At 38.6% G+C, this 25,155-nt stretch overlaps 1 protein-coding gene across 2 annotated transcripts in view; it reads left to right on the top strand.

The window, feature by feature from the left end:
- dnah12 (dynein, axonemal, heavy chain 12) overlaps positions 1-23,991 on the top strand; it is a 48,341-nt gene extending 24,350 nt beyond the window's left edge. Inside the window, exons 40-73 of one of the 2 annotated variants that reach the window (XM_072669365.1) lie at positions 111-410; positions 489-667; positions 764-956; positions 1,317-1,478; positions 1,660-1,854; positions 1,930-2,063; positions 2,168-2,330; positions 2,944-3,024; positions 3,102-3,278; positions 3,372-3,506; positions 3,587-3,676; positions 3,860-4,000; positions 5,885-6,126; positions 6,212-6,359; positions 6,524-6,669; positions 6,766-6,980; positions 8,109-8,301; positions 8,948-9,140; positions 9,996-10,168; positions 10,292-10,432; positions 11,148-11,306; positions 11,737-11,881; positions 11,984-12,134; positions 12,219-12,472; positions 12,899-13,039; positions 13,124-13,261; positions 14,681-14,914; positions 15,051-15,239; positions 15,367-15,470; positions 16,445-16,649; positions 16,808-16,945; positions 17,053-17,144; positions 17,245-17,312; positions 17,399-17,660. In XM_072669365.1, the coding sequence (XP_072525466.1) occupies positions 111-410; positions 489-667; positions 764-956; positions 1,317-1,478; positions 1,660-1,854; positions 1,930-2,063; positions 2,168-2,330; positions 2,944-3,024; positions 3,102-3,278; positions 3,372-3,506; positions 3,587-3,676; positions 3,860-4,000; positions 5,885-6,126; positions 6,212-6,359; positions 6,524-6,669; positions 6,766-6,980; positions 8,109-8,301; positions 8,948-9,140; positions 9,996-10,168; positions 10,292-10,432; positions 11,148-11,306; positions 11,737-11,881; positions 11,984-12,134; positions 12,219-12,472; positions 12,899-13,039; positions 13,124-13,261; positions 14,681-14,914; positions 15,051-15,239; positions 15,367-15,470; positions 16,445-16,649; positions 16,808-16,945; positions 17,053-17,144; positions 17,245-17,312; positions 17,399-17,592 (5,613 nt within the window). In that variant the 3' untranslated portion in view covers positions 17,593-17,660. Of the gene's footprint in view, positions 1-110; positions 411-488; positions 668-763; positions 957-1,316; positions 1,479-1,659; positions 1,855-1,929; positions 2,064-2,167; positions 2,331-2,943; positions 3,025-3,101; positions 3,279-3,371; positions 3,507-3,586; positions 3,677-3,859; positions 4,001-5,884; positions 6,127-6,211; positions 6,360-6,523; positions 6,670-6,765; positions 6,981-8,108; positions 8,302-8,947; positions 9,141-9,995; positions 10,169-10,291; positions 10,433-11,147; positions 11,307-11,736; positions 11,882-11,983; positions 12,135-12,218; positions 12,473-12,898; positions 13,040-13,123; positions 13,262-14,680; positions 14,915-15,050; positions 15,240-15,366; positions 15,471-16,444; positions 16,650-16,807; positions 16,946-17,052; positions 17,145-17,244; positions 17,313-17,398; positions 17,661-23,600 lie in introns of those variants that run through there. The other variant, XM_072669367.1, reaches the window with a different exon arrangement.
- The last annotated feature ends 1,164 nt before the right edge of the window (positions 23,992-25,155 follow it).

Genomic DNA, 25,155 nt, shown 5'->3' with positions numbered 1-25,155 from the left:
GTAGTTCTGTTTGTTGGCTATACCAGTCATGTAAGAAGGCGTTTATTGTATTTTATTTTATCATTTATAGTTTTGATAGCATTCTGTGTTTATTTCTGTGATGTAATTAGGTATATAGAAAGACAATGGAGAACCTACTTCCTACTCCAGCTAAGTCTCACTACATTTTCAACCTGCGAGATTTCTCCCGAGTGGTGCAGGGCTGCCTACTGCTGAAGAAGGAATCACTGAAGAGCAAGTACACTATGATTCGCTTGTTTGTTCACGAAGTATTCCGCATCTTCTACGATCGTCTGGTGGACGATCACGATCGAGACTGGCTCTACAAACTCATGAATAAAATTGTAAAGGAGCATTTCGGGGAGAGTTTTGAGACTCTTTTTGACCATTTGAAAGCTGGGAAAAATCCTGTAAGTACCCACATATAATTCAGAATATATTATATAATATATTGGTGTCATTAATAATACATTTTTCTTCCATTTCAGCTCTGTGAAGAAGACATGAGGAGCCTGTTGTTTGGAGACTACATGACCCCTAATGTAGATGCCAGTGAGAGGTTATATGCAGAGGTTCCTAGCATGAACAGCTTTAGTCAGATGGTGGATTCCTATCTGTCAGAGTACAACCAGACACACAAGAACCGCATGAACCTGGTTATCTTCCGGTAACTGCTACTTTCTGTGCTCACTTTTATTGTGTGTTGCTGCAGGCAAATAAATGTAGTAGTGTGGTCTTTAAAGAGCTTTATTACCTGTGGCAGCTATGTCTTGGAACACCTGTCCAGGATCAGTCGTGTTTTGAAGCAGCCGGGGGGAAATGCTCTGCTAGTGGGGGTTGGGGGCAGCGGACGTCAGTCCATCACCAGGCTGGCCACATTCATGGCTGACATGACTCTGTTCCAGCCTGAGATCTCCAGGAATTATGGCATGAATGAGTGGAGAGATGACCTCAAGGTAAATAGAGAGAGGTATAATACTGTATGAGGGAAATCACACAGTATTGTGTATTAGTTTTACTTAAAGCAATGAATCAGCAAAACATCAACAAATTTACACAATTTTCCCTTTTCCGCAAAAGTAGTAGATTTTCCAGGAAATGTTTGGTATTCTTTAGCTTTGCACTGAAGCTACAAGACAAATGTAGCTAACAAGTGATGCAGTGATGCAGTGACAGTGATTCTGGTTAAACTATGATAAATAAAGATGATTAAAGGTATGCAGTTTCCGGTCAAAGATTTGGCCCATTGCTTTAAGGCTGCTGAAAAAAACAGCTCAGCAGGAATCTTAAATAAAGTCTGTTTGTCCTTTTTTCAGTTTCTGTTGAAGAAAGCAGGTGTGAAAGGTCAGAAGACAGTGTTTCTCCTCACAGATGCTCAGATAAAAGAAGAGGCCTTCTTAGAGGATGTAGATAGTGTCTTAAACACAGGAGAGGTCCCAAACATATTTGCTGTGGATGAGAAGCAAGAGATCATGGAGGTACTGTATGTTTTACTATATTTTATATTATACTAATAATATTTAATACACACAATGATGATAATGTAATATTAAGCAGTAATCATTATACATGCATTTCCTTGTCTCTCTTTATGTCTTAAAGTGACATTAAGTGTATATCTCTGTATAGCAAATCCTACTCACTTTCTGTCTCTCTTAGGCAGTGGTACCCATAGCCCAGGCAGGTAATAAGAGTTTAGAGTTCAGTCCGTTGGCTATGTTTGCCCACTTTGTGAATCGCTGTAGAGAGAACCTGCATGTAGTGGTCGCTTTCAGTCCCATTGGAAGTGCCTTCAGAAACCGTCTGAGACAGTTTCCCTCTCTGATCAACTGCTGCACCATCAACTGGTTCCAAGTAAGTAAGTTCCGAATAAAAAATACATGTAAACATAGTGGATGAAAATTCATAATATTGTGTTGTTTTTTTCAGCCTTGGCCTGAAGAGGCGCTGGAGCGGGTAGCCAACCAGTTTTTAGCAACGCTGGAGTTGAGTGATCACGAGCAGCAAGAAGTTATGCTGATCTGCAAGACTTTCCACACTTCTGCAGTTCATCTATCCAAGACGTAGCAAATATAATACTGCTTATGGCTATATGAATAAAACACTTAACTCCTGTGAAATATGAGGCTTGTTGGAAACACTTCATTCAATTCTGATGTTTTTCCAGGTTTCTGTCAGAGCTTGGTCGTCACAACTATGTGACTCCTACTTCTTATTTGGAGCTCATGGCTGCTTTTCGACTGCTCCTGACTCAGAAACGGGATGCAGTAATGAAGGCTAAGAAAAGATATAAAAATGGCTTGGATAAACTGGCATTTGCTGAATCTCAGGTCTGTTATTTTGTCTTTTATGCCTAAATATATCCAAAACAAGCTTTGGTTACACAATAGCATACACTTTATGGCCAAAACCTTCTCATCAAGCATTTCTTCTGAAATAGAAGGATTAATAAAGAGAATATCCCCTCTTTTGGTGCAGTAACAGTCCCTGCACTACGAAAAAGCTTTTCACTAAAAGTTGGAACATTGACAAAAGACAAAGACATTGCTGTGATTTGTGCAATTCGATTGCATTCAGCCACAAGAACATTGCTGAGATCAGGTACAGATGCTGGATTAGGTCTGAACCACAAGCAACCACTCCTACAAAGAATCCCAAATATATTGGATGGAACACAGTTCCATTGCCCCACTGTCCAGTAATGAGGGGATTCTCCCTCTTATAGCTGACACTTGCCATTGGGCATAATGACCCTAGGTTTATGAATGGCTTTACCAAAGCGTCCCATTCTATTAAAAAGATCATATAAACTTTGTGTGCACAACTATCACTTTCACTTTAGCTAAATTCACCAATAGGTTGGGCGTCTACAAACACCCCATATATATGACATATATATCTTTTTTTTCTGTGAACACTAAATGATTAACTGTGTTTGTCAAGGTGGGTGAAATGAAGAAGGAGCTTGTGGAACTGCAGCCCAAACTGGAGCAGGCCAAGATAGTCAACAACAAAATGATGCAGGTAAGATATGCTAAGTGGTGTAGTGAAGGTGATGTTAAAACCCTGCAAATATGAAAACTTTTGCTGTTTTTTTGCAGATGATAGAGGTGGAATCAATGCAGGTTGAAGCTAAGAGTACAGTTGTTCGTGTGGATGAGGAGGCGGCCTCTCAGAAAGCAAGCGAAGCGCAGGGTCTGAAGAACGAATGTGAGAGTGACCTTGCTGAGGCAATTCCTGCTCTAGAGGCTGCTCTCTCTGCCCTTGACACACTGAAGGTCAGAATCAAGGAGCTCATGCTGAGCCTCCACCTGCAATATGTCATATAATTTAGCTGCACCTTTAGGTTTATATTGATACATTTTTTTTAGCCCTCTGATGTTACAATCGTAAAGTCTATGAAAAACCCCCCCTCTGGAGTTAAACTAGTGATGGCAGCAGTATGTGTAATGAAGGACATCAAACCTGAGAAGATAAGTGACCCTGCAGGACCTGCAGGACAGAAGGTAAAACAATCAGTTCTGCACTTTAAACTGCTAAGATATTCTCTCTCACACTATATTAACTATCTATCCCATATCTACAGATCCTAGACTATTGGGGTCCAAGCAAGAAGCTGCTAGGAGACATGAATTTCCTCAAGGATTTAAAAGAATATGACCGGGACAACATTCCTGTAAGTGTATTTTACAGGTTAAGGTGGAGCCAAGTGTCACAGATACACAGTAGAATTTAAATGTGATCTGCTGCTAATACATTTATATATATATATATATATATATATATATATATATATATATATATATATATATTTTATTATTGTAATTATTATATTATTATACATGTCTCTCTGTGACAGGCACCAGTCATGCACAAAATCCGTAGCCAGTATATGACAAACCCTGACTTTGACTCCACCAAAGTGGCCAAGGCCTCTTCTGCAGCTGAGGGCTTGTGCAAATGGATCACTGCCATGGAGGTTTATGACCGAGTGGCAAAGGTGGGCAGACTTGCATAATTAAATGAACTCCTATGACAATAATGTACATCTGTATGACCCCCCTTTTTTATGACAACTTTTTCCTTTTAGTACATGACTTTGTTTATAAACACATTTACTCATTTTGCTCAATCTTAAACCCTATTGTAATTGTCAAGATTTTTTGTGGCCCAAGGACCAAAGGAACCTGATTTGTTTTTGTTAGATTTCTTTCTTCTTATTGTTATTATTATGAGTCAAACCACCAGAGGTGCAAAAATTCTATTGCTATTATTAGGATTTTTCTTATTATTATTAAAGGTCCAAACACCAAAGGTGCGGGACCCTATTGCTTTAGTTTATTATTATTATTATTATTATTATTATTATTATTATTTAATATATTTGTTTTGTTTTTCTTGTTAAAATGAAGTGCCCAGACCAAACCGTAAGACGTACAGATATGAAACTTGGTCAACAGGTACTAGTCCCTCCCATTACTCAAGCGCTGATGGGCATTGTAAATAATTACAATGTCTCTGTAAATAATTATCCAAAAATAAAGTTTTAACACTGTATATCTACAATATTCAATACAACATTCAATCCAGCTGGGTGGTGCTTTGAGAATTCTTTTGGTAATAACTCCAAAGCAAGACAAAATATGAGATTCATATACAACTTGCGAGATAATGTGCCAAATTTTGTGTAAATTCACCTCTGGGAGTCACTACAGTTGAATTAAATACATAAATTAGGTAGTATAAATGCACCATTTCAGAATTAAACATATGGCATTTCCAGTACATCTGTTTCTCAAAAATGTCCCCACAATCTCACATGTTTGTTTATACAATATCAGCATTGCTAATTGTCCCAGCATAGCCAGCTACAGAATCTTTTCCTCAACATTTGTGCTGCCTTGTCCCCTGACCACAACAAACACACACTCAAACAAAAAAGCATCAATGCACTAATATACACAAACAAGAGAAAGTCAGAGAATGTATCCACAGTGATACACATGCACAAGTCCAGTAATGCACACACATCTGAGCACGATCCTATTACCAATGTTGCAGTTAGAGTAAATACGGTCAAGTTAACACATTATACAAACTGTCTCTGTCAACCAATCCATTAAAAAGCTGTACAAGATCAGGAATGTGCACACACGCACATACTTAAACAATACAGACATGGTCAGAGTAGGCACACTCACACACACTTGCTAAAGAATATTAACATGTCTGGTATTCAAAGTCATCAGATTGGTCTCCATTTTAGAGTGGACACACACAGGAGTGCAAACACACACATGAAGGCCCAGGTGCTCAAACTCACCATGTTGACGTCTAACATACACATGGACGCAAGGACATAATCATATTGACACACACACACACATGCTCAGGAATGAGCAAGAATGCGCACACACCCACACACTCGAAAAAATCTTTTCAGAAGACTATGTAAGTAATTTTTTTCAAATATTGAGCTAAATTGGCCATCAATCATAATGAACAATTATTATATTATATATTATTATATATAATTTATATATTATATATAATATTAATTAATAATTATATTAATGAAACAATCTACTCAAATTGCAGTACTCAGGGTTGTATTAGCTGAAATAAACTATTTACATTTTATTAAAACTTATTCATTATTATTTTTTATTACTTATTGCTCAATACACTCAATGACATTAATTGTTGTTCCCAGGCTTAATATGCTTGGTTTAAATATTTGTTTATTGCAAAGCAGAAGTTGGTTTGATGATACCCACAATATACTCAGAGAATGTAATTTATCACAATAGTGAGAACATCAACATACTGCCCACTCCTAATCCTTAACCACCAGTGTAAACTGGAGCTTATGTTCCTCTTTCAGGTAGTGGCTCCTAAGAAGGCTAACCTGGCTGTGGCTCAGCAGTCACTGGCCACAACAGTGGCCCTGCTTAACCAGAAGAGAGCTGAGCTGAAGGAGGTAGAGAACCGCCTGACTGCCCTGAAGAAGACCTTTGAGGAGAAAACTGAGGAGAAGGCTCAGTTACAGTTCCAGGTGGACCTCTGTGCTCGCAAGTTGGACAGAGCCGAGAAGCTAATTGGGGGATTAGGAGGAGAAAAGACTAGGTTAGGATGATATTTATGGGGAAGATGTTTTCTTTTAGGTTTAAAATGGAATTCTATTTTAAATGTATCTTGTCATGTCTTACAGGTGGTCAAAAGCAGCAGATGACCTTCAGAATACTTATGACAATTTGACAGGTGATGTGCTGATATCTGCTGGTGTAATTGCTTACCTCGGAGCTTTCACTGCTGGTTTCCGTCAAAACTGTACCAAAGAATGGACCAGACTCTGCAAGGTACTTATTAATCATTATATTCACATCACATATTAAGCAATGTCTTTGTCATTTACTTAAATTCTTCTAATGTAGAGTTGTGTGCAGTACAATATCTGTGACCATTACTTAGAAAACTATCTTTTTGTATTTTTCTTATTTGCAAAATATATTGTTGTCTTCAGTCCAAGAGCATTCCATCTTCAAATGATTTCTCTCTGAGTAAAACCCTTGGCGATCCAGTCAGGATCAGGTCCTGGAACATTTCTGGTCTGCCGACTGACAGCTTCTCCATTGATAATGGAGTCATTGTGAGCATCTCTAGAAGATGGTACAGTTCCATAATCACACCTTCAAACACATTCAATTATCTCTTTGATGACTGCAATGTTTTAACATCAGTACATATTAAAATATATATTTGCAGGCCTCTGATGATTGACCCCCAGGGTCAGGCCAACAAGTGGGTAAAAAACTCAGAGAGAGAGAATAATCTGAATGTGATAAGGCTTACTGATGCAGATTATATGAGGACCCTGGAAAACTGCATTCAGTTTGGTACTCCTATACTGCTGGAGGACATGGGAGAAGAACTGGACCCTTCCTTAGAGCCCCTACTGCTCAAACAGATATTCAGACAAGGTATAGGGCAGAAGTGAAGTGTTCACTGATCTAAGTATTTTAACTGCTGCACATATTGATCTGATTTCTCAGACATTTATCAACCTGCTTTATTGTTTAATCTAAGACTAATTTAGTATTTTTTTCTGTTTTTTTCTATAATTTTTAATTATAGAATACATAATTGATATATTTATCTAATACATTTATTTTGCCTCTGAAACAAATACACAACAGATACAGATATGGTATAAGTGGATCTGAAATAATGGGAGCTTATTTAATGAGTTTATTCCAAACCAGGGGTGATCATAATATTCTGATACAACTGTGCAAATGTAGGTTTGTTTAGGAGAATCTTTGATTTTTCTTTATTTTTTGTTAGTACTGGGCAGTAGGACTGTTCATTTGGTATACCCTGTTAAAATTTGCCATACGGTCCGTGTTTTTACATATCATAATACTGTTATGTGTCAAGAAAAGTGGAGAGCGAAATTTTATGCTCCTGAAGGACCATCTGGCTGTTTTCATGTCTGGCTGATTTAAAGTAAACCTGCTGATTTCTGCCCACGAGCTCGCAATTACGGAGGAGAGGCAGATGTTAGAAGTCCTATAAATTCTTTGGAAAAGGTCATCAGCAGACTCCTCAGCTACAATCACACACTTACTTGCAGGGTGCCAAGCACTTTCTTAAGACGCTACAATAATATTAAGAAACAAATGGCTTCTGAGGACAAAAGGCACATTAAACACATTTTGTTCAGTTTATAAACTTTGAAAATATATTTTCAATCAATGTGTTATTTATTTATTTTTTATTTAGTTATTTTTGTGCACAAATATTTGATATAAAATTTTGATGTTACAAAATATGTATTAGTAGTAAGGTAAGCCACTGTTAATCAGACAGTGGCTACTATTTCTAATAACATTTTATTTTAAAAGGAGGCAATTTTCAAAATAAATTATATTTGAATACATTAAAATACTGTGATTTGGAATGGAAAATTAGTCATTATATGCTGTATTTATGTGTTGATTTGCTAGTAACATAACAGGCCCAGACCTCGGGTTTAAGCACTGTGTAGTAATAATCTGTATGGAATTTGAGGCCAGTGATTGTGAAAGATTTTTATTCTCTGTGTGTAGGAGGTATGGACTGCATCCGGCTGGGGGAGAGTGTAATTGAGTACTCGAGTGATTTCCGCTTTTATATCACCACTAAGCTAAGGAACCCTCATTATCTGCCTGAGCTGGCCACTAAAGTGTCCCTGCTCAACTTTATGATCACTCCAGAGGGCCTGGAGGACCAGCTACTGGGCATTGTGGTGGCAAAGGAGAGGTGATGAAAGATAAATGCACACAAACTCAGTTATGCATGTATGCATACAGGGGGGTGAATAGAACAAGGCTGACATTTTAGTCTCTCTCTCTGAGAGAGTGAGAGTGAGAGTGAGAGAGAGAGAGAGAGAGAGAGAGAGAGTATATATATGCAAGCATGCTGTTCCTCATCAACTCCACACCAGAATGTAACTGCTTGAACAATTTAGAATAGAATGAAAAATTCAGAAGCCAGTGTGAACCTCTTGAGCATCCAAGATCATATCAGACAGTGTTATAATGTAGTTTTTTTTTTTTTTTTTTGCAGTAGTCCATATGTTAAGTTAATTAACCTTGCATATGTATAGGTTGTCCTGAATATGAATGTTATTATTCCATACAGTACAATAGCCTGGACCAAGTCATGTCCCAGTATTCGTTCATACGCAATTGCACAATTTTTAATAAGAGGTTTTCATTCAAATTAGATCAAGACACATTGCTTTCCTATAAAATGATACTATAATAAGAGAGAATATTTGAAATTAAAAAAGAGTGTTTTGTGAATCTCTAATGATAACCATTTTGTCTTGTGTCCTATCACACCATTCCCCTTCTGCGTTCCTGAATTAGTTAATGTGCTTGACATTTGTGTTCTGTGTTAACAGGCCAGAGTTGGAAGAAGAGAGGAATGCCCTGATACTGCAATCTGCTACCAATAGAAAGCAGCTAAAAGAGATTGAGAACAAAATTCTGGAGACTCTGCAATCATCAGAGGGAAATATCTTAGAAGATGAGAGTGCTATCCAGATTCTGGACTCTGCCAAGATAATGTCTAATGAGATCTCCAAAAAACAGCAGGTCTTTTGCTCAGAAAGATTAGTTTAACAGACACTGGAAAAGAGTTGTTGTATGAGTGAAAGTATTACATTGTCAGTACTGTAATTTGACAAACAAAAACGGCTAAAGTGTTAAAGTAAACACTTTAGCCGTTTTTGTTTGTCAAATTACAGTACTGACAATGTAATACTTTCACTCACAAAACAAAAACGGCTAAAGTGTTGTCTGTCATAGCTAGGTAGTTACCTAGCTATGACAGACAACACTTTAGCCGTTTTTGTTTGTCAAATTACAGTAATTACAGTAACAGCAAGATAAATGTCTTTCCCCCAGAAGACACAGCAGAGGAAACAGCAGTCTCTTATATCCTGCCTGTAGTTCTAAATCAGAACATTACAAATTGATAAATACTATTGATGGCAACAGACATCTGATATTAATAATATACAGCAAAAGCAATGCAGATCATACAAAGTGAGCTAACTCATCTTAAGCCTTAGTATGAAGCATGCCGTTCTTATTCTTATCATTTGATTATTCATACCAGATTTTCCATTCCAAAAAAAAATGGCATGAGCTAAGCAGCTTATACATGATAATGATATTTGATAATAAAACAAAAGATCAACATTGAGCAAGACTGTTGTAATGCTTGGATGTACTGATATTGTAGTGGTGGTAATAATAATAATAATAATAATAATAATAATAATAATAATTACAGCAATTAGAAGACAAAAGACAATGATGATGAACATTTGTTTTAATATATTTCAATACTAAGGTTATAGTATTGAGCATTGTAATACTAAACTTGGTATCAGTATGGATACAATGTCTGTAACATTGTGACTGTGCCTATCTGTGAATCTTCAGATTGCAGAGAAGACTGAGATTAAGATAGCGGAATCAAGAGAAGGCTACAGAGCCATCGCCAAACACTCCTCCATCCTGTTTTTCAGCATCACCGACCTACCCAATATTGACCCCATGTACCAGTACTCCCTCAACTGGTTTGTCAATCTTTACATCAACTCCATACAAGACAGGTAAAAATATATAGGCTTATATACTTATTTGTTTAGGTATCCTGACTCCAGAGTCAAATGTGTGAAAAATGAGCCTTATTTTCCTCTATCTTCATGTTCATCACAGTGTATTGTATGTTTCAGTAACAAGTCAAGGATTCTAGAGAGAAGACTGAAATATCTAATTGATCATTTCACCTACAAACTGTACTGCAATGTGTGCCGCTCTCTCTTTGAGAAGGACAAACTGCTGTTCTCCTTCCTCATCTGCTCTAATTTACTATTGTAAGTCTGCTGTAGTTACAGCAGTGTTCCCTGATTTTAATTCACTAATAAAGTGGGATTCGTTTTACCTATGGAGATAAAGCGAATTTGATTACATTGAATTGATTACTGACAAGATTTAACTGGCAGTTAACAGAGTGAATTACCTTCTGTAATCAAATCAAAATTATTTGTATAGCACTTTTTACAACTGATGTCACAAAGCAGCTTTACAGAAATCTGTGACAAAAGATCAACAAAAACACCAAATACTTTGGTAAGCAAGCAAGCAAGAAAGAAAGGCGACAGTGGCAAGGAAAACCCCCTCTGAAAGAAAAAACTTTGAGAGAATCCAAGATTTGATGATCAATGTATCATCACAAATCTGATTGTTATGCTCAGGTGTACTTATATAGTTAATAGATGTGATGGTTAATGATGGTGGTAACAGCAGCAGTTAGAGTCCATGTAAACTTCAATGTAGTTGTTCATGAATGGTAGGCAACTAGTCCAAGGTAGGAAGCAGTAGCTGGAGGGTGGGCAGCTGGTCTGAGTTGGGTAGCAGAAAAGCCTGTAATTTGCTGAACTCAGAGCTCCATCTGTAATGGTAACACTGTTCAAATTAACTTTACACTAATTTAATAACAAAAGTGTCTGTTATATTGGTAAATTTGAATAAAAAGAAGCAGTTCACTTATAACACTACAATGTATAACTGTCTCATTTCCCCCCTCAGGGCTAAGAAAGAGATTGAGTACACAGAGTTCATGTTCCTGCTCACGGGTGGTGTGGGTCTGCGTAATGATGTCCCCAATCCTGACCCAAACTGGCTACAAGACAAGAGCTGGGATGAGATCTGTCGAGCCAGTGACCTGCCTGGCCTGCAGGGCCTCAGGTATTTGTCTTTTTGACAGTATAAATTGCTTTAGTCACTACACACATTTTAGATAGAAATACCAGTACAGATTCTTTTATATTGATTCCTGCACAATCTTGATAACTTTCTTTAAAGTACAAAATGTATGTGGTTTTGACTAAAAGTGGACTGTGAGTGACTTTGAGTGGTCAAAGGGGCCCAGAGGTGCTGGTCATAATAATAAAATTACTGTATATAAGTTTGGTATCAAGTCATTAGTCTGCATTTTAGTTTAAGCACGCTTATTAGTTAATTGGTAGAATTGTTGTAATTTGGCTTTGGCTTGCATATTCAAATGATAGAATTTCAGTACACTTGTCTGTAACACAAGTGTATTGTGTTCTGTTTTTGCAACATATAAAAATTAATCCTTCAGCTATTTATCGATTGTTTTCTTGTATGAATATAGGCAGAGTTTCACCAAGACCCCTGAGAGCTTCCTGCCTATTTATGACAGTCAGGAGCCTTATAACACTCCACTGCCAAAACCCTGGTGTGAAAAACTCAGCGACTTTCAAAAAATGATCATTTACCGATGCCTTAGACCAGACAAGGTGAGTTGTCATTCATTTTTGCAAACGTCACCATCATAGTCACTCAGATCACAATCACCCTCAGTTGTTCTGTTGACTTTCTCTTATTCTCTTATTTAAAAGATTGAACCAGCCATTACTAATTATGTGGCTGACAAACTGGGCAAAAAGTTTGTTGAACCACCGCCATTTGATCTGAGTAAGAGTTACAATGATTCCACATCCACAATCCCACTGGTCTTTGTGCTCTCTTCTGGAGCAGACCCTATGGCCAGTAAGTACTGTCCTATAGCATGATTCCTCAATTTTGTCCCAAACGCGGATCCAATCATACACAACTCTATTTTGGGACTCACAGGTTTGCTAAAGTTTGCCAACGACAAGAACATGGGTGGTGCCAAGTTCAAGTCTATCTCTCTGGGTCAAGGCCAGGGTCCTATAGCTGTGAAGATGATCCACTCAGCAATGAAGGAGGGCACATGGGTGTGTCTGCAGAACTGCCATTTGGCTGTGTCCTGGATGTCCACTTTGGAAAAGATGTGTGAGGATTTCAGCCCAGAAACATGCCACCCAGACTTTCGTCTTTGGCTCACCAGCTACCCGTCCCCCAAGGTACATATGTGCACAGACAAAAAAGCATTTTATTTACTTGATTTAAATGGGCACATAATGCATACATAATAAGGTGTATAACATATAAGGTCTACTATGAGTTACTATCTGTTAGTAATTTAATTTTCTTTTGTTTCTCGTGAGTGTAAGTATTTTGGTGCGTCACAATAAAGCTTTGGCTTTGGAAGACCACTGATACCTCAGTGATGTCTCTCAGTGATGTCTCTCAGTAATGTCTCTCAGTAATGTCTCTCAGAGAACTGTAAGAGCAACGTACATCATGTAGAAACAATGTACATATTAATAAAGTAAATTCAGAGCATTTTCACATCAGTTATTACTTATATGACTTTTATCTTGTTTCATATCTGTCATTCTGTATTATATCAGCATGTAATTCATAATGTAATCTATTTACAATGTCAGTTTCCAGTGACCATCCTGCAGAACGGGGTAAAGATGACAAATGAGCCGCCCACAGGCCTTAGGCTGAACTTGCTGCAGGCCTACCTCTCTGACCCTGTTTCTGAACCTAAATTCTTCTCAGCATGCTTAAACAAAGAGCTGGTGAGTAAGGAATGCTTTCCAGTTAATTACAAATATTTTATTTTCGTTTTCTCCTCCTGATGTGGTGATCTGATGTCCTTATAGGTTTGGGAAAAGCTCCTGTATGGCCTTTGCTTCTTCCATGCCCTTGTGCAGGAGAGAAAGAAGTTTGGACCACTGGGCTGGAACATTGCATATGGATTCAATGAATCTGATTTACGAATTAGTATTAGGCAGTTGCAGGTGAAAGTTCTGACATGATGTAAAAACTTAACTAAACAAAATAATTGTTATCTTAATGTGGATGAAAAATAATAATATACATACACTGTTAATGCCATTGAAATTATTTTTCATGCCATTTTGGAACACATACAGTGGGACAAAAAAGTATTTGCCCCACTGTAGTAATCAGTACAGCCACTGATTGTGCAAGTTCTTCTACTTAGAAAGATGAGAGAGGTCTGTAATTTTCATTATAGGTACACTTCAACTATGAGAGACAAAATTAATATGAAAATGTAAAAAATCCAGGAAATCACATTGTAGGATTTTTAAAGAATTAATTTGTAAATGATGGTGAAAAACAAGTATTTGATCAATAAAAAAAAGTTCCACTCAGTACTTTGTAACATAACCTTTGTTGGCAATGACAATGAGGTCAAATGTTTCCTGTAAGTCTTCACCAGGTTTGCACACACTGTAGCTAGTTTTTTGGCCCATTCCTCCATACAGATCTCCTCTAGAGCCACTGCTCTAGAGGAGATCTGCATGGAGGAATGTTTTGGTCTGTCGCTGGGAAACACAGACTTATATTCTCTCCACACATTTTCTATGGGGTTGAGGTCTGGAGACTGGCTAGGCCACTCCAGGACCTTGAAATGCTTTTTACAGAGCCATTCCTAAGTTGCCCGAGCAGTGTGTTTGGGATCATTGTCATGCTGAAAGACCCAGCCACGTTCTGTCTTGCTCTCACTGATGGAAAGTGGTTTTGGCTTAAAATCTCACGATACATGGCCCCGTTCATTCTTCCCAAAAAACAGATCAGTCGCCCTGTCCCCTTTACAGAAAAACAGCCCAAAAGCATGATGTTTCCACACCCATGCTTCCCACGGGATGAGATCTTGCATGGGGCCCCAGATCGAGGGAGATTATCAATGGTCTTGTATGTCTTCCATGTTCCTACAATTGCTCCCACATTTGATTTTTTTCACACCAACCTGCTTGCCTATTGTGGATTCACTCTTCCTAGCCTGGTGCAGGTCTACAATTTTACTCCTGGTGTCCTTCAACAGCTCTTTGGTCTTGGCCATGGTTTGGTCTTGGCCATTGTTTTAAAAAGTTTTGAGTCTGACTATTTGAGGCTGTGGACAGGTGTCTTTTATACAGATAATGAGGTCAAACAGGTGCCATTAATACAGGTAATTAGTGGAGGACAATGTGATTTCCTGGATTTTTTTCCATTTTGTCTCTCATAGTTTCAGAGAACTTGCACAATCCGTGGCTGACTAACTACTTTTTTTATACACTGTACACACATATATAAACACTGTGACACCGGTGATTAAAATCATAGTATTTTTACAGATTTTGGAAATAAAACCTGTATTAGCCATGGAATAATTCATCCTCAGTAGAGTCTTTCTGTTTTTCTTGTCACAGCTGTTTGTAAATGGGTATGATGAGGTACCGTTTGAAGCCATCACTTATCTGACAGGTGAGTGTAACTACGGCGGCCGAGTGACAGATGACTGGGACCGCCGCCTTCTCCTGACCATCTTGGCTGACTTCTACAATAAAGACATTATCGAGAACTCTCGGTATACATTCTCCCCCAGCGGGAAATACTATGCACCTCCAAAGTCCATTTATGAAGACTATGTGGAATTTATCAGGGTAAGAGAGGATAAGGAGGCATGCTCAACAGAAACATACATAAATATCATACATACATACGTCATGGTGTTTGTGGTAAATCACATGAGATGGGAATTGGTGAACTGAAAATAATTTGTTTGTATTTACCATGCAGAACCTTCCTGCTACCCAACATCCAGAAGTGTTTGGTATGCATGAGAATGTGGACATATCTAAAGACCTGCAGCAGACCAAACTCCTGTTTGAATCCCTGATTCTGACTCAGGGGGGAGCCTCAAAGGGAGGAGCTAGTTCTGGAGGGGACAACACACTGATTGACATTGCCAGTGACATTCTATCTAAAGTAAACCATACCATGCATATTCAGTGATCAAATTTTTTTTGCTAATTTATTTAGCACTTTTTTAAATCCACTTTTATATTTTCAGTATTTCATGATTTCTCACAGTCTACTCATTTGATCTATGTAGCTCCCAGAAAACTTTAACCCCGATTCTGCCCTCAAAAAATTCCCAGTGCAGTATGAAGAGAGCATGAACACAGTACTTGTGCAGGAGATGGAACGATATAATACGTGAGTCCAAAGATCAGATTCAGATTCTACAGATAGTGCCACTGGATGCATGTGTGTTAATGTTGTATAGTAATATATATATTTTTATCAACCTTTGCAGTATATTTATATAATTTATTGCCAATTCTTAGTATGTTTATACATATATAATATACATATACATATATCATATATAATACAGCACATATAAAAAGGATTCACCCCCTTGGATACTTTCCTTTTTTTATTGCTTTTATAAATGTATAATATAATTTAAATTTACAAGAATTTACAAAAGAGACTGTAAAAAAATAGAATGCCAATTAAATACAAATATTTTATGTAAAATAAGCAACTTTTATTGCCAGGGATTTGCCTCCATATTCAGTTGTTGGGAACCAGAGCTTTTTCACTATGTTTCACACTTTGGAGTCAAAACACAACATCCCATCTTGAGGATATTTTACTGACAAAGTGCACACACTCTACAATGAAACAAAAACCAGAGTCATAGAATCACTGAAGAAAACAGGTTGAATAGCTGTAACAAGCTGTGCAGACATTCATTGCCAAAGATTCTTATGTCACTGTAACTGTGCATTTTTGTCATCTTTGAGTGGCAACATATTGTGCTCCGAAACAAGTAAATGGCAGATAATTCATAAAGATTTAGTTACTGATAACGCATCCAACATTGTTGCTGCTGAACTTTGTAAATTCCAATGTAAACTGTTATGCTCACATGCTAAACCTGGCCTCTCATGGATCATTGTTAATTTTTGGAAAATTGGATAATTGTTTTAGAATCGCATTGTAACCCTCTGAATTATCGAATCGAATTATCTCACCCCAAATATAATAACCCCAAATAATATGCCAAGTCTGTATCTAAAACTTTATTTTTGGTAGAGTATTTATATATTTGCATGTGTGTATTTTGTTTTGTATATATTGTGTATATAACATGTATAATATGTACATCTGTCCCTCCACAGTTTGTGTAACACCATCCAGGTGAACCTGCAGAATCTGGTGAAGGCTATCAAGGGGCTGGTGGTAATGGACATAGAACTGGAGGCTATAGCAGGGAGTCTGCTAGTGGGAAAAGTGCCAGAGAAGTGGTCCAAGCGCTCCTACCCCAGCCTCAAGCCCCTGGGCAGCTACGTCACAGACTTCCTCGCCAGGCTCAAATTTTTCCAGGTTAGACCCCAAAATAGCGCCATTTGTTATCAACTACTGATTAGCAATGTTTTCTAAGTATATTCATAAGGTGGATTTGCCTTGCGATTGCATTAATAAATTACATGTTAATGCCGGCTGCATCTGACGAGTGTGTTTTTTTTATTATATTCTTTTAGGACTGGTATGACACCACAAAGCCCCATGTGTTCTGGCTGCCTGGGTTCTTCTTTACCCAAGCTTTCCTGACAGGAGCTATGCAGAACTATGCCAGGAAATACTCCATTCCCATTGACGTTCTTGACTTTGACTATGAGGTATTTTTTTTCTAAAATAGAAATATGTATAACAATATTGTGGCAATTGTGGTTCAGGGGTTACATGACTAGGTTATTAATATTGATGGTCTCATTTTATTACCCAGGTTCTGCCTTTTGACACCTCAGCAACTTCTCCTGAGGATGGAGTCTACATCCATGGCCTTTTTCTGGATGGAGCGCGATGGGATAAGAAAAGGTTTGTTCATGTGACAGAACAAGTTGCACCACCAGTGTATTCTTAACTTAATTCTTTACTTGTTTTACATACAATATCGAAATGAATTTTCCTCATGCAGTGGCCACTTAGCTGAACAGTTCCCCAAAATCCTCTTCAATTCAGTCCCCATCATTTGGATAAAGCCAAGTAAGTGAACAACAGGCCATTACAGTACAAAGCATTCTGTACATTTTCTGTCATGTCCCTCATGCCATTCGTTATTTACCTCCTAGCGGATAAGCGGACTGTGAAGCCACCCCAGAACATCTATGTGTGTCCCCTCTATAAGACCAGTGAGCGTAAGGGTACTCTGTCCACCACAGGTCACTCCACTAACTTTGTCATCTCCATTATGTTGCCCACCAACAAGCATCCACAACACTGGATCAAGAGAGGGGTGGCCATGCTATGCCAGCTGGATGATTAATAATGGACTCCTTAACAGCTTCTGAAAAGGCACTTTACTGGACGTGATTAAACACTATTGTTGCATCAGCTCTGTATTTAATGATGCCCTAAATGTGAACGTGCAGTGCATTTTGCCATTGAAGAATTATCTTTGCTCAGAAAAACACAAGCTATGCACAAAATTGTGTTGTGTAATAAAGAAATAACTAACTAACTGCAAGGGTAAGATCCCCCCCCCCCCAATATTTTCTCTCCTAATTAAATGAAGTCAGTAAGTATAATGCAGAGGTTTTAGGCATTTAAGCACATTATTTGTTTGCAGTCCTTTACATTTTATTTTAGAAGAGGTATATTTAAATAAGATGGTTTTTGGCAAAGTATCAGTTTTTAAGTCAAAGAAGTGTTTACCATTACTTAAGATTTTTCCAAGCTCTTAACACAGCAACACCTAAATTACACAGTTGGACAATTTTTTTTTTTACAACTGCTAACAAGCGTTTACAGATACTTTTTCTAAACTCTTACACAGCAACACACCTCATCACACAATTAGCCAAATACACGGTCTGGCCAATAAGTTCACCACCTGAATTTAACTAAGCAAATTGGTAAGTGCCTCCCATTTCATAAATACTTCATGGACAATTATGTTTCAGCTGGCAACAAGTTATTGAACACTAACTGATGCAGTGAGTAGCTTCTCATTTGTTAAACAACCATTTCTAAAGACACATCTTGTGGTCGTGGAAGAGATGTTAATCTGTTTCAGAAGGAATATATTATTGGCATGCACCAGGCAATAAAAACATCTAAGGAGATTGATGAAACTTCTAAAATCAGGAACTGTCCAATGCATAATTGGACATAAAAAAGTGGAAGGACAGTGGGGAAACTTCATCTTTGAGGAAGGAATATGGTTGATATGGCAATCACTTAAATGCTTAGGACTCAAGGGACTAAACAGCTGTGTAGCCTTAAGAAAACCACCAGCAGAAACAGCTTAAATTTGGTAGGGAGGATAAAGATTGGACTCTGCACCCATCATGCCTAGTTTCTACCATACAAGCCTGTGGGGCAGTGCTTTGATCTGGGGTTGCTGCAGTTGATCAGGTCAAGGTTCAGCAACATTATGTGCCCAAAGAATGAGGTCAGCTGTACACCTGAATATACTGAACAACCTGGTTACTTCTTCCCTGTTGGCACAGGCATATTCCAAAAAAGCTAAAGATGTGTCCGTGTAGCAACAGACCAACATTCAAACTTCTCTACTGGTTACAAGTTTTTATAATAAATAATCATCATACACCAAATGAACTAGTTTCATTATTTATACTTTATAAACCAGTATGTCGTACATTTTTCGCCCATATGAATGGAATGTTTAGAAATCGTGTCACAATGGGCAAATCTCTTACAAACCAGCTAGGAGAATGCATGTGGAACCCATTCTCTGCATTGTTCCCGAGTACTGTCTGTGCTTGGAGGAGCTCTTGGTCAAACGTTTTGGCACCACACATTTTTGCCAGAAGTTTGTGGACACAGATCTATTAGCCAGACGTACTGGATGAACTTTTGGGGGAAATTCTTAGAACCCACATTTTTCCCAATATTTTGTGGACAGAGCTCTATTCACCAAACATGTTTGAACAACAACTTAGCAACCAACCCATTAGCATAGTAACCACTTAGAAACTCCTTAACAACCAACACATACCATGGCAACACCTTATCAACCATCCCCTATACCATAGCGACATCTTGGCAATCTTTGAAATTGTGGATAAAATATCCCAGTGCTCTTCCATAAAAAAAAAGTGTCTATGTTGGCAGGTTGGGGCCAGAATGTCTGGTTTACAAACAATCTGAAATGAATGTGATCCGGGGTCCTCTGCTACAACACTATTAAAACGACCTAGAACCATGTAGCCACAGCTAAGCAACTACCTGGAAGTGGAATTCACATTAGCTGTGCAACCATTTTGTGTTTCCTTCAGAAAATATATATTTCTAGTTATTATTCTTATTTTTCTACCAGATCTTTGCTGCAAAACCCACAGTTCTTGAGATATCAACACCATTCCAACTCCAGATTGTTTGATCTGATAGTGTGATTCAGGCTTGTATAAAGCTTTTGGATAATTGCAAGTATTTGTACAGTATTCATAAAATTAGCATATATATTTTTCCAGCCAAATATATTTGCATTCCAACATTAAGTCAAATGTTTCAGATTCCAACAACCAACAGCCTGGGAACACCATCGCAACTAACATATTAGCACAGTAACACCATAGCAACCAATACCTTTAGTGGTGTGAAAAAGTGTTTGCCCCTTCCTGATATCTTATTTTTTATGTTTCAGATCATCAAACAAATTTAAATATTACACAAAGATAACACAAGTAAACACAAAATGCAGTTTAAAAATTAAGGCTATTAAGGGGGGAAAAATCCAAATTTACGTGGTCCTGTGTGAAAAAGTGATTGCCCCCTAAACCTAATAACTGGTTGGGCTACCCTTAGCAGCAACAACTGCAATCAAGCGTTTGCGATAACTGGAAATGAGTCTTTTACAGCGCTGTGGAGTCAAGTCAAGTCAAGTCAAATTTATTTGTATAGCGCTTTTTACAACTGTTGTCGTCACAAAGCAGCTTTACATAATTAGTACTTAATAAAGGACAAGAGACAGAGAAGAAAGAAGAAATAACATGAAGGATCAAAGACCCCCGTGAGCAAGCCAACAGTGACAGTGGCAAGGAAAAACTCCCTCAGAGCTGGAGAAAGAAACCTTGGGAGGAACCAAGACTCACAAGAGGGACCCATCCTCCTCTGGCCAGACTATTTAAACATTAATGATAAAAATTACCAAAGCAGATACAACAGAAAGTTAATAGTGGTGATATTAATAGTGTCAGACAGCCACGAGTCCATCTAGGTTTCAGCACAGCCACCAAACAGGCATCAGCGGCAGGCGGGTGAGCCATGGGTGGTGGCGGGTTGGGGGGACTGGTAGGTGGCAGCTGGTTAGACGCAGGTAGAGGGGACCTCAGCGGGCAATCTTCCAGCAGGTCGGGCTGGGTGGCCATTTACTCGAAGAAGGTAAAAAGAGAAAAGTTAGTTCTAAGAGGAATTTTATGGAGGGCAGAGAATGTTGAGCATCAGCATCAGGGTATGTCTGACGACTCCGGCAGGTCTGATTATCACAGCATAATTAAAAGGAGTGAGCCAGAAGGTAACACGGACACGGGCGCACCCTGAGAACACCAGCATCTATCTGCTCCACCGTCAACAAACCTGAGTGATCGCATGTAAGCAGCGAGACGACAGCTCCAGCATCTCAGTGTACTACAATTCCCTGGGTCCGCGAACCCCTGGACCTGCAGCCCTTATCTAAGAAACATTAATTACCAAAAGCTAAACTAAACATGTAAGTTTTCAGCTTAGATTTAAAGATTGAGACTGTGTCTGAGTCCCGAACATTATCTGGAAGGTTATTCCAGAGTTGGGGGGCTTTACAAGAAAAGGCTCTTCCCCCTGCTGAGGTTTTCTGAATTTTGGGAACGAGTAAGAGGCCAGCACCCTGAGATCTAAGTAGTCTTGATGGTTCGTAATATACAATAAGATCCTGCAGGTACTCAGGAGCGAGGCCATGTAGGGCCTTATATGTTAATAGAATAATTTTGTATTCGATACGGAATTTAACTGGGAGCCAATGAAGTGCTGATAGAACTGGACTGATAGTCAAATTTTCTAGTTTTAGTAAGGACCCTGGCTGCAGCATTTTGCACCAGCTGAAGTTTATTGAGGTTCCTGCTAGAACAACCTGACAGTAGTGCGTTACAATAATCTAGCCTTGAGGTAATAAAAGCATGTACTAGCTTTTCTGCGTCTTGTAGTGATAAGGAGTTTCTTAGTTTGGAGATGTTCCTAAGCTGCATAAAGACTGTTCTACTAATATTAGCTATATGTTGCTCAAATGATAAATCTGAGTCGAATGTGACGCCAAGATTTTTAGCTGCTAAACCAGGAATGATGGAAGCATCGGCCAAGTCTAACACTAAGTCTGAGTTTATTTCTAGAGTCTTTTGGACCTAAAAGGAGAACTTTGGTTTTGTCCCTGTTGAGGAGAAGGAAGTTATGTGACATCCAGAGTTTTATATCCTTTACACAGTCCTCCATTTTCTGTAGTCTAAATTTATTGTCAGGTTTGGCTGATATATAGAGCGTGGCTGGCCAGTAAGGGTCTAAAAGAAGAAAAAATGATGACATGGCCCCCTTGTTCACCTGATCTGAACCCCATAGAGAACCTGTGGTCCCTCATAAAATGTGAGATCTACAGGGAGGGAAAACGGTACACCTCTCTGAACAGTGTCTGGGAGGATGTGGTGTCTGCTGCACGCAATGTTGATCGTAAACAGATCAAGCAACTGACAGAATCTATGGATGGAAGGCTTTTGAGTGTCATCGTAAAGAAAGGTGGCTATATTGGTCACTGATTTGTTTTTGTTTTTGTTTTTCAATGTCAGAAATGTTTATTTCTAAATTGTTATATTGGTTTACCTGGTGAAAATAAACAAGTGAGATGGGTGTATGTGTATATATATATATTTTTTTTTTTTTAATTGCCTAATAATTCTGCACAGTAATAGTTACCTGCACAAACAGATATCCTCCTAAGATAAAAAAAAAAAAAAACACTCCAACTTCCAAAAATATTAAGCTTTGATATTTGAGTCTTTTGGGTTGATTGAGAACATAGTTGTTCAATAATAAAAAGAATCCTCTCAAATACAACTTGCCTAATAATTCTGCACTCACTGTAGAAAATAACAGTGTATAACATGAGACATATTAGAATTTTATATACTTCTCATTCTACAAATAATTTCAGAACACCACATTAAAATGGACACAAGAAAAAACTATTGTGTTCAGGATACTCATTGAATAATTCAGTAAACAGTTTTATGGCAACAGGATATCAAATCTCATCCAAGGTAAAATAAAAAAAATTACATATGTAGAATTTAGTCACAAATGCTCTTTATGATTTTGTCAGAAGCAAAAGTCCACAGGCTCAAGTTTTGAAGTAAACTCAAGCACACTGAACCAACTTGATTATGTGACTAATCCATACAGGTTACCTGAGGATAAAGAATCCTATCCTATTGGCCTTTTGGAAAAATGACTAGATAATGGAATGTTAAGTACTAACAAATCTTACACCTGGCCCTGCATAAAATGTGTGCCACTGAACACACCACAGCAGGAAAAAAAACTCTGGGGGGCCCAGGACTCTGAGGCCTAACCAAACCTGGCAGGAGTCCCATATGAGGATGGGGCTCCCCAGGAAGATCCAGTCCAGAGCATCTGGAAATGAGCCAGGAGCAAGGGCAGGTGGGGCCGCCGGCACTGGAGCAGCCCCACCCCTCAATTATCTTGGGATAAAAGTGGAAATACAAAACCTACTTTGCTTTCCTTAGACTGGAACAACTCAGAAAAGTGGACCAGATAGCTAAAGCACTCACCTCTAAAAAGGCTGCATGCACAAAGGTTCTTTTTGAGGGCTAAGGCAAAACTCAACATCAGGACATTGACATCAAAGTTTACACCCATACTCTAGTAGCAAAAACAAGCACAGCCTCAAAACCAAGTAAGCCAAAAAGCAATGCAATAGTAAAGTCATGAAGACTCTACATCAGCAGACCAAACAAAGGTGCTGAAGTGGAGTCTTATTTAGTTCAGTGATTCACTGCACCTGTGTGCCTAGAGACAAGCCTCAGGTGAGAGGCGGAGCCAAGCCCTTGTGCATGGGCTCCCCAATGAGGCCAGCAGAGGGAGACATTACAACAGGCCTCAGATTGAAAAAGGTTATATCTGTAAAATTTGGATTATTGACCATGAACTTACCTGGATCTTTTATTTTATTTTGAAGATGGGTTTATAGTTTTGAGGTGATTAGATCCGACAATAGCAAAGGCTTTGATTACATTTAAACAGCATTTTTGTGTCTGTCTTGTTTTTTAGGTCCAGGCCTGTTAAGAAGGAGCCAGCCAGAGCGCCACAGAATCAGTGGCGAACTGTTTAGCTATTTCTTCAGTACAAGGTGGTTGGTGTGGCGCAACAGATAAAACCACTAGCTGCCATGAGCTATTACACCATGTGGGAGACTAGCGCTACACCAATACCAAGAGTCCTTGGGCAAGACTCCTAACACTGCATTGGCCCACCTCTGTGCAGTCAATATCCAAACCATGGCCTGATGGCCAAAAGTAATCAATCCTCTGGATTCAAGTGAAGAGGAATGTTGCTGTAGTTGTATGAAACACACAGCTATTAATGTGCATGTTGACTGTTTGTAATGTGTTTATTGTGATACTACACACTATGTATGTAGATTGTGTGTTATTTAATAAAAAAGAGCAGTAATTTCTGCATGTATGATTTTATCCTGTTCTACTGGAAGAATTTGCAGGGAAGATGGGATGGGGTGGATTGCGCTGGAAAGGAACTGCCAGTCAATTATCATACCACAATAGTATCGTTTATAACAATAATGAATAATAATACAAATAATAATAAGAAAAACATAATTAGAACTTCAATTACTGGTGTACAAGCACGAAAAACATTACTAACTGTTTCATTTAATTCAACACTAGAAAGCCCAGGGTTCCATAATCTAGAATGGCCATAGCAAGTCAAGTCAAGCCAAATTTATTTGTATAGCGCTTTTTACAACTGTTGTTGTCACAAAGCAGCTTTACATAATTAGTAAATAGTAGACAGAGACAAAAAAAAGAAATAACATAAGACATGAATTATCAAAGACCCCCAGTGAGCAAGCCAACAGCGACAGTGGCAAGGAAGGAACCAAGACTCACAACGGGGACCCATCCTCCTCTGGTCAGAACTATTTAAACATTATTGATAAAAAATTACCAAACCAGATACAACAGATAGTTAATAGTGGTGATATTAATAGTGGCAGATAGTTAAGAGTCCATTTAGGTTTTAGCATGGTCATTAAACAGGTAGCAGTGGTAAGATGGTGTGCTGCTGGTCTGGTATAGGTGGTGGTGGGTGGGGGGCCTGATGGTCAGACTGGTAGATGCCAGCTGGTCTGATGCAGGTAAAGGGGACCTCAGTGGGCAATCTTCCAGCAGGTCGGGCTGGATGGCTCGGAGAAGGTAAAAAGAGACAGTTAGTTCTGAGAGGATTTTATAGAGAGCTGAGAATGTTGAGCAGTATCAGAATGCTTCGGACGAACACAAACCTGAGTGATCGCGTGTAAGCAGCGAGACGACAGCTCCAGCATCTCAGTGTACTACAATTCCCTGTGTCTGCGAACCCCTGGACCTGCAGCCTTTATCTAAGGGGAAACATTAATTACCAAAAGCTAAACTAAACAGATCAGTTTTCAGCTTAGATTTAAAGATTGAGACTGTGTCTGAGTCCTGAACATTATCTGGAAGGTTATTCCAGTGTTGGGGGGATTTATTAGAAAAGGCTCTTCCCCCTGCTGAGGTTTTATGAATTTTGGGAACTACTAAGAAGCCAGCATCCTGAGACCTAAGTAATC

This window comes from Salminus brasiliensis, chromosome 23 (genome assembly GCF_030463535.1).
Source record: "Salminus brasiliensis chromosome 23, fSalBra1.hap2, whole genome shotgun sequence".
In the NCBI taxonomy this organism is placed as follows: Eukaryota; Metazoa; Chordata; class Actinopteri; order Characiformes; family Bryconidae; genus Salminus; species Salminus brasiliensis.
This window is presented reverse-complemented; position numbering and strand designations above follow the sequence as displayed.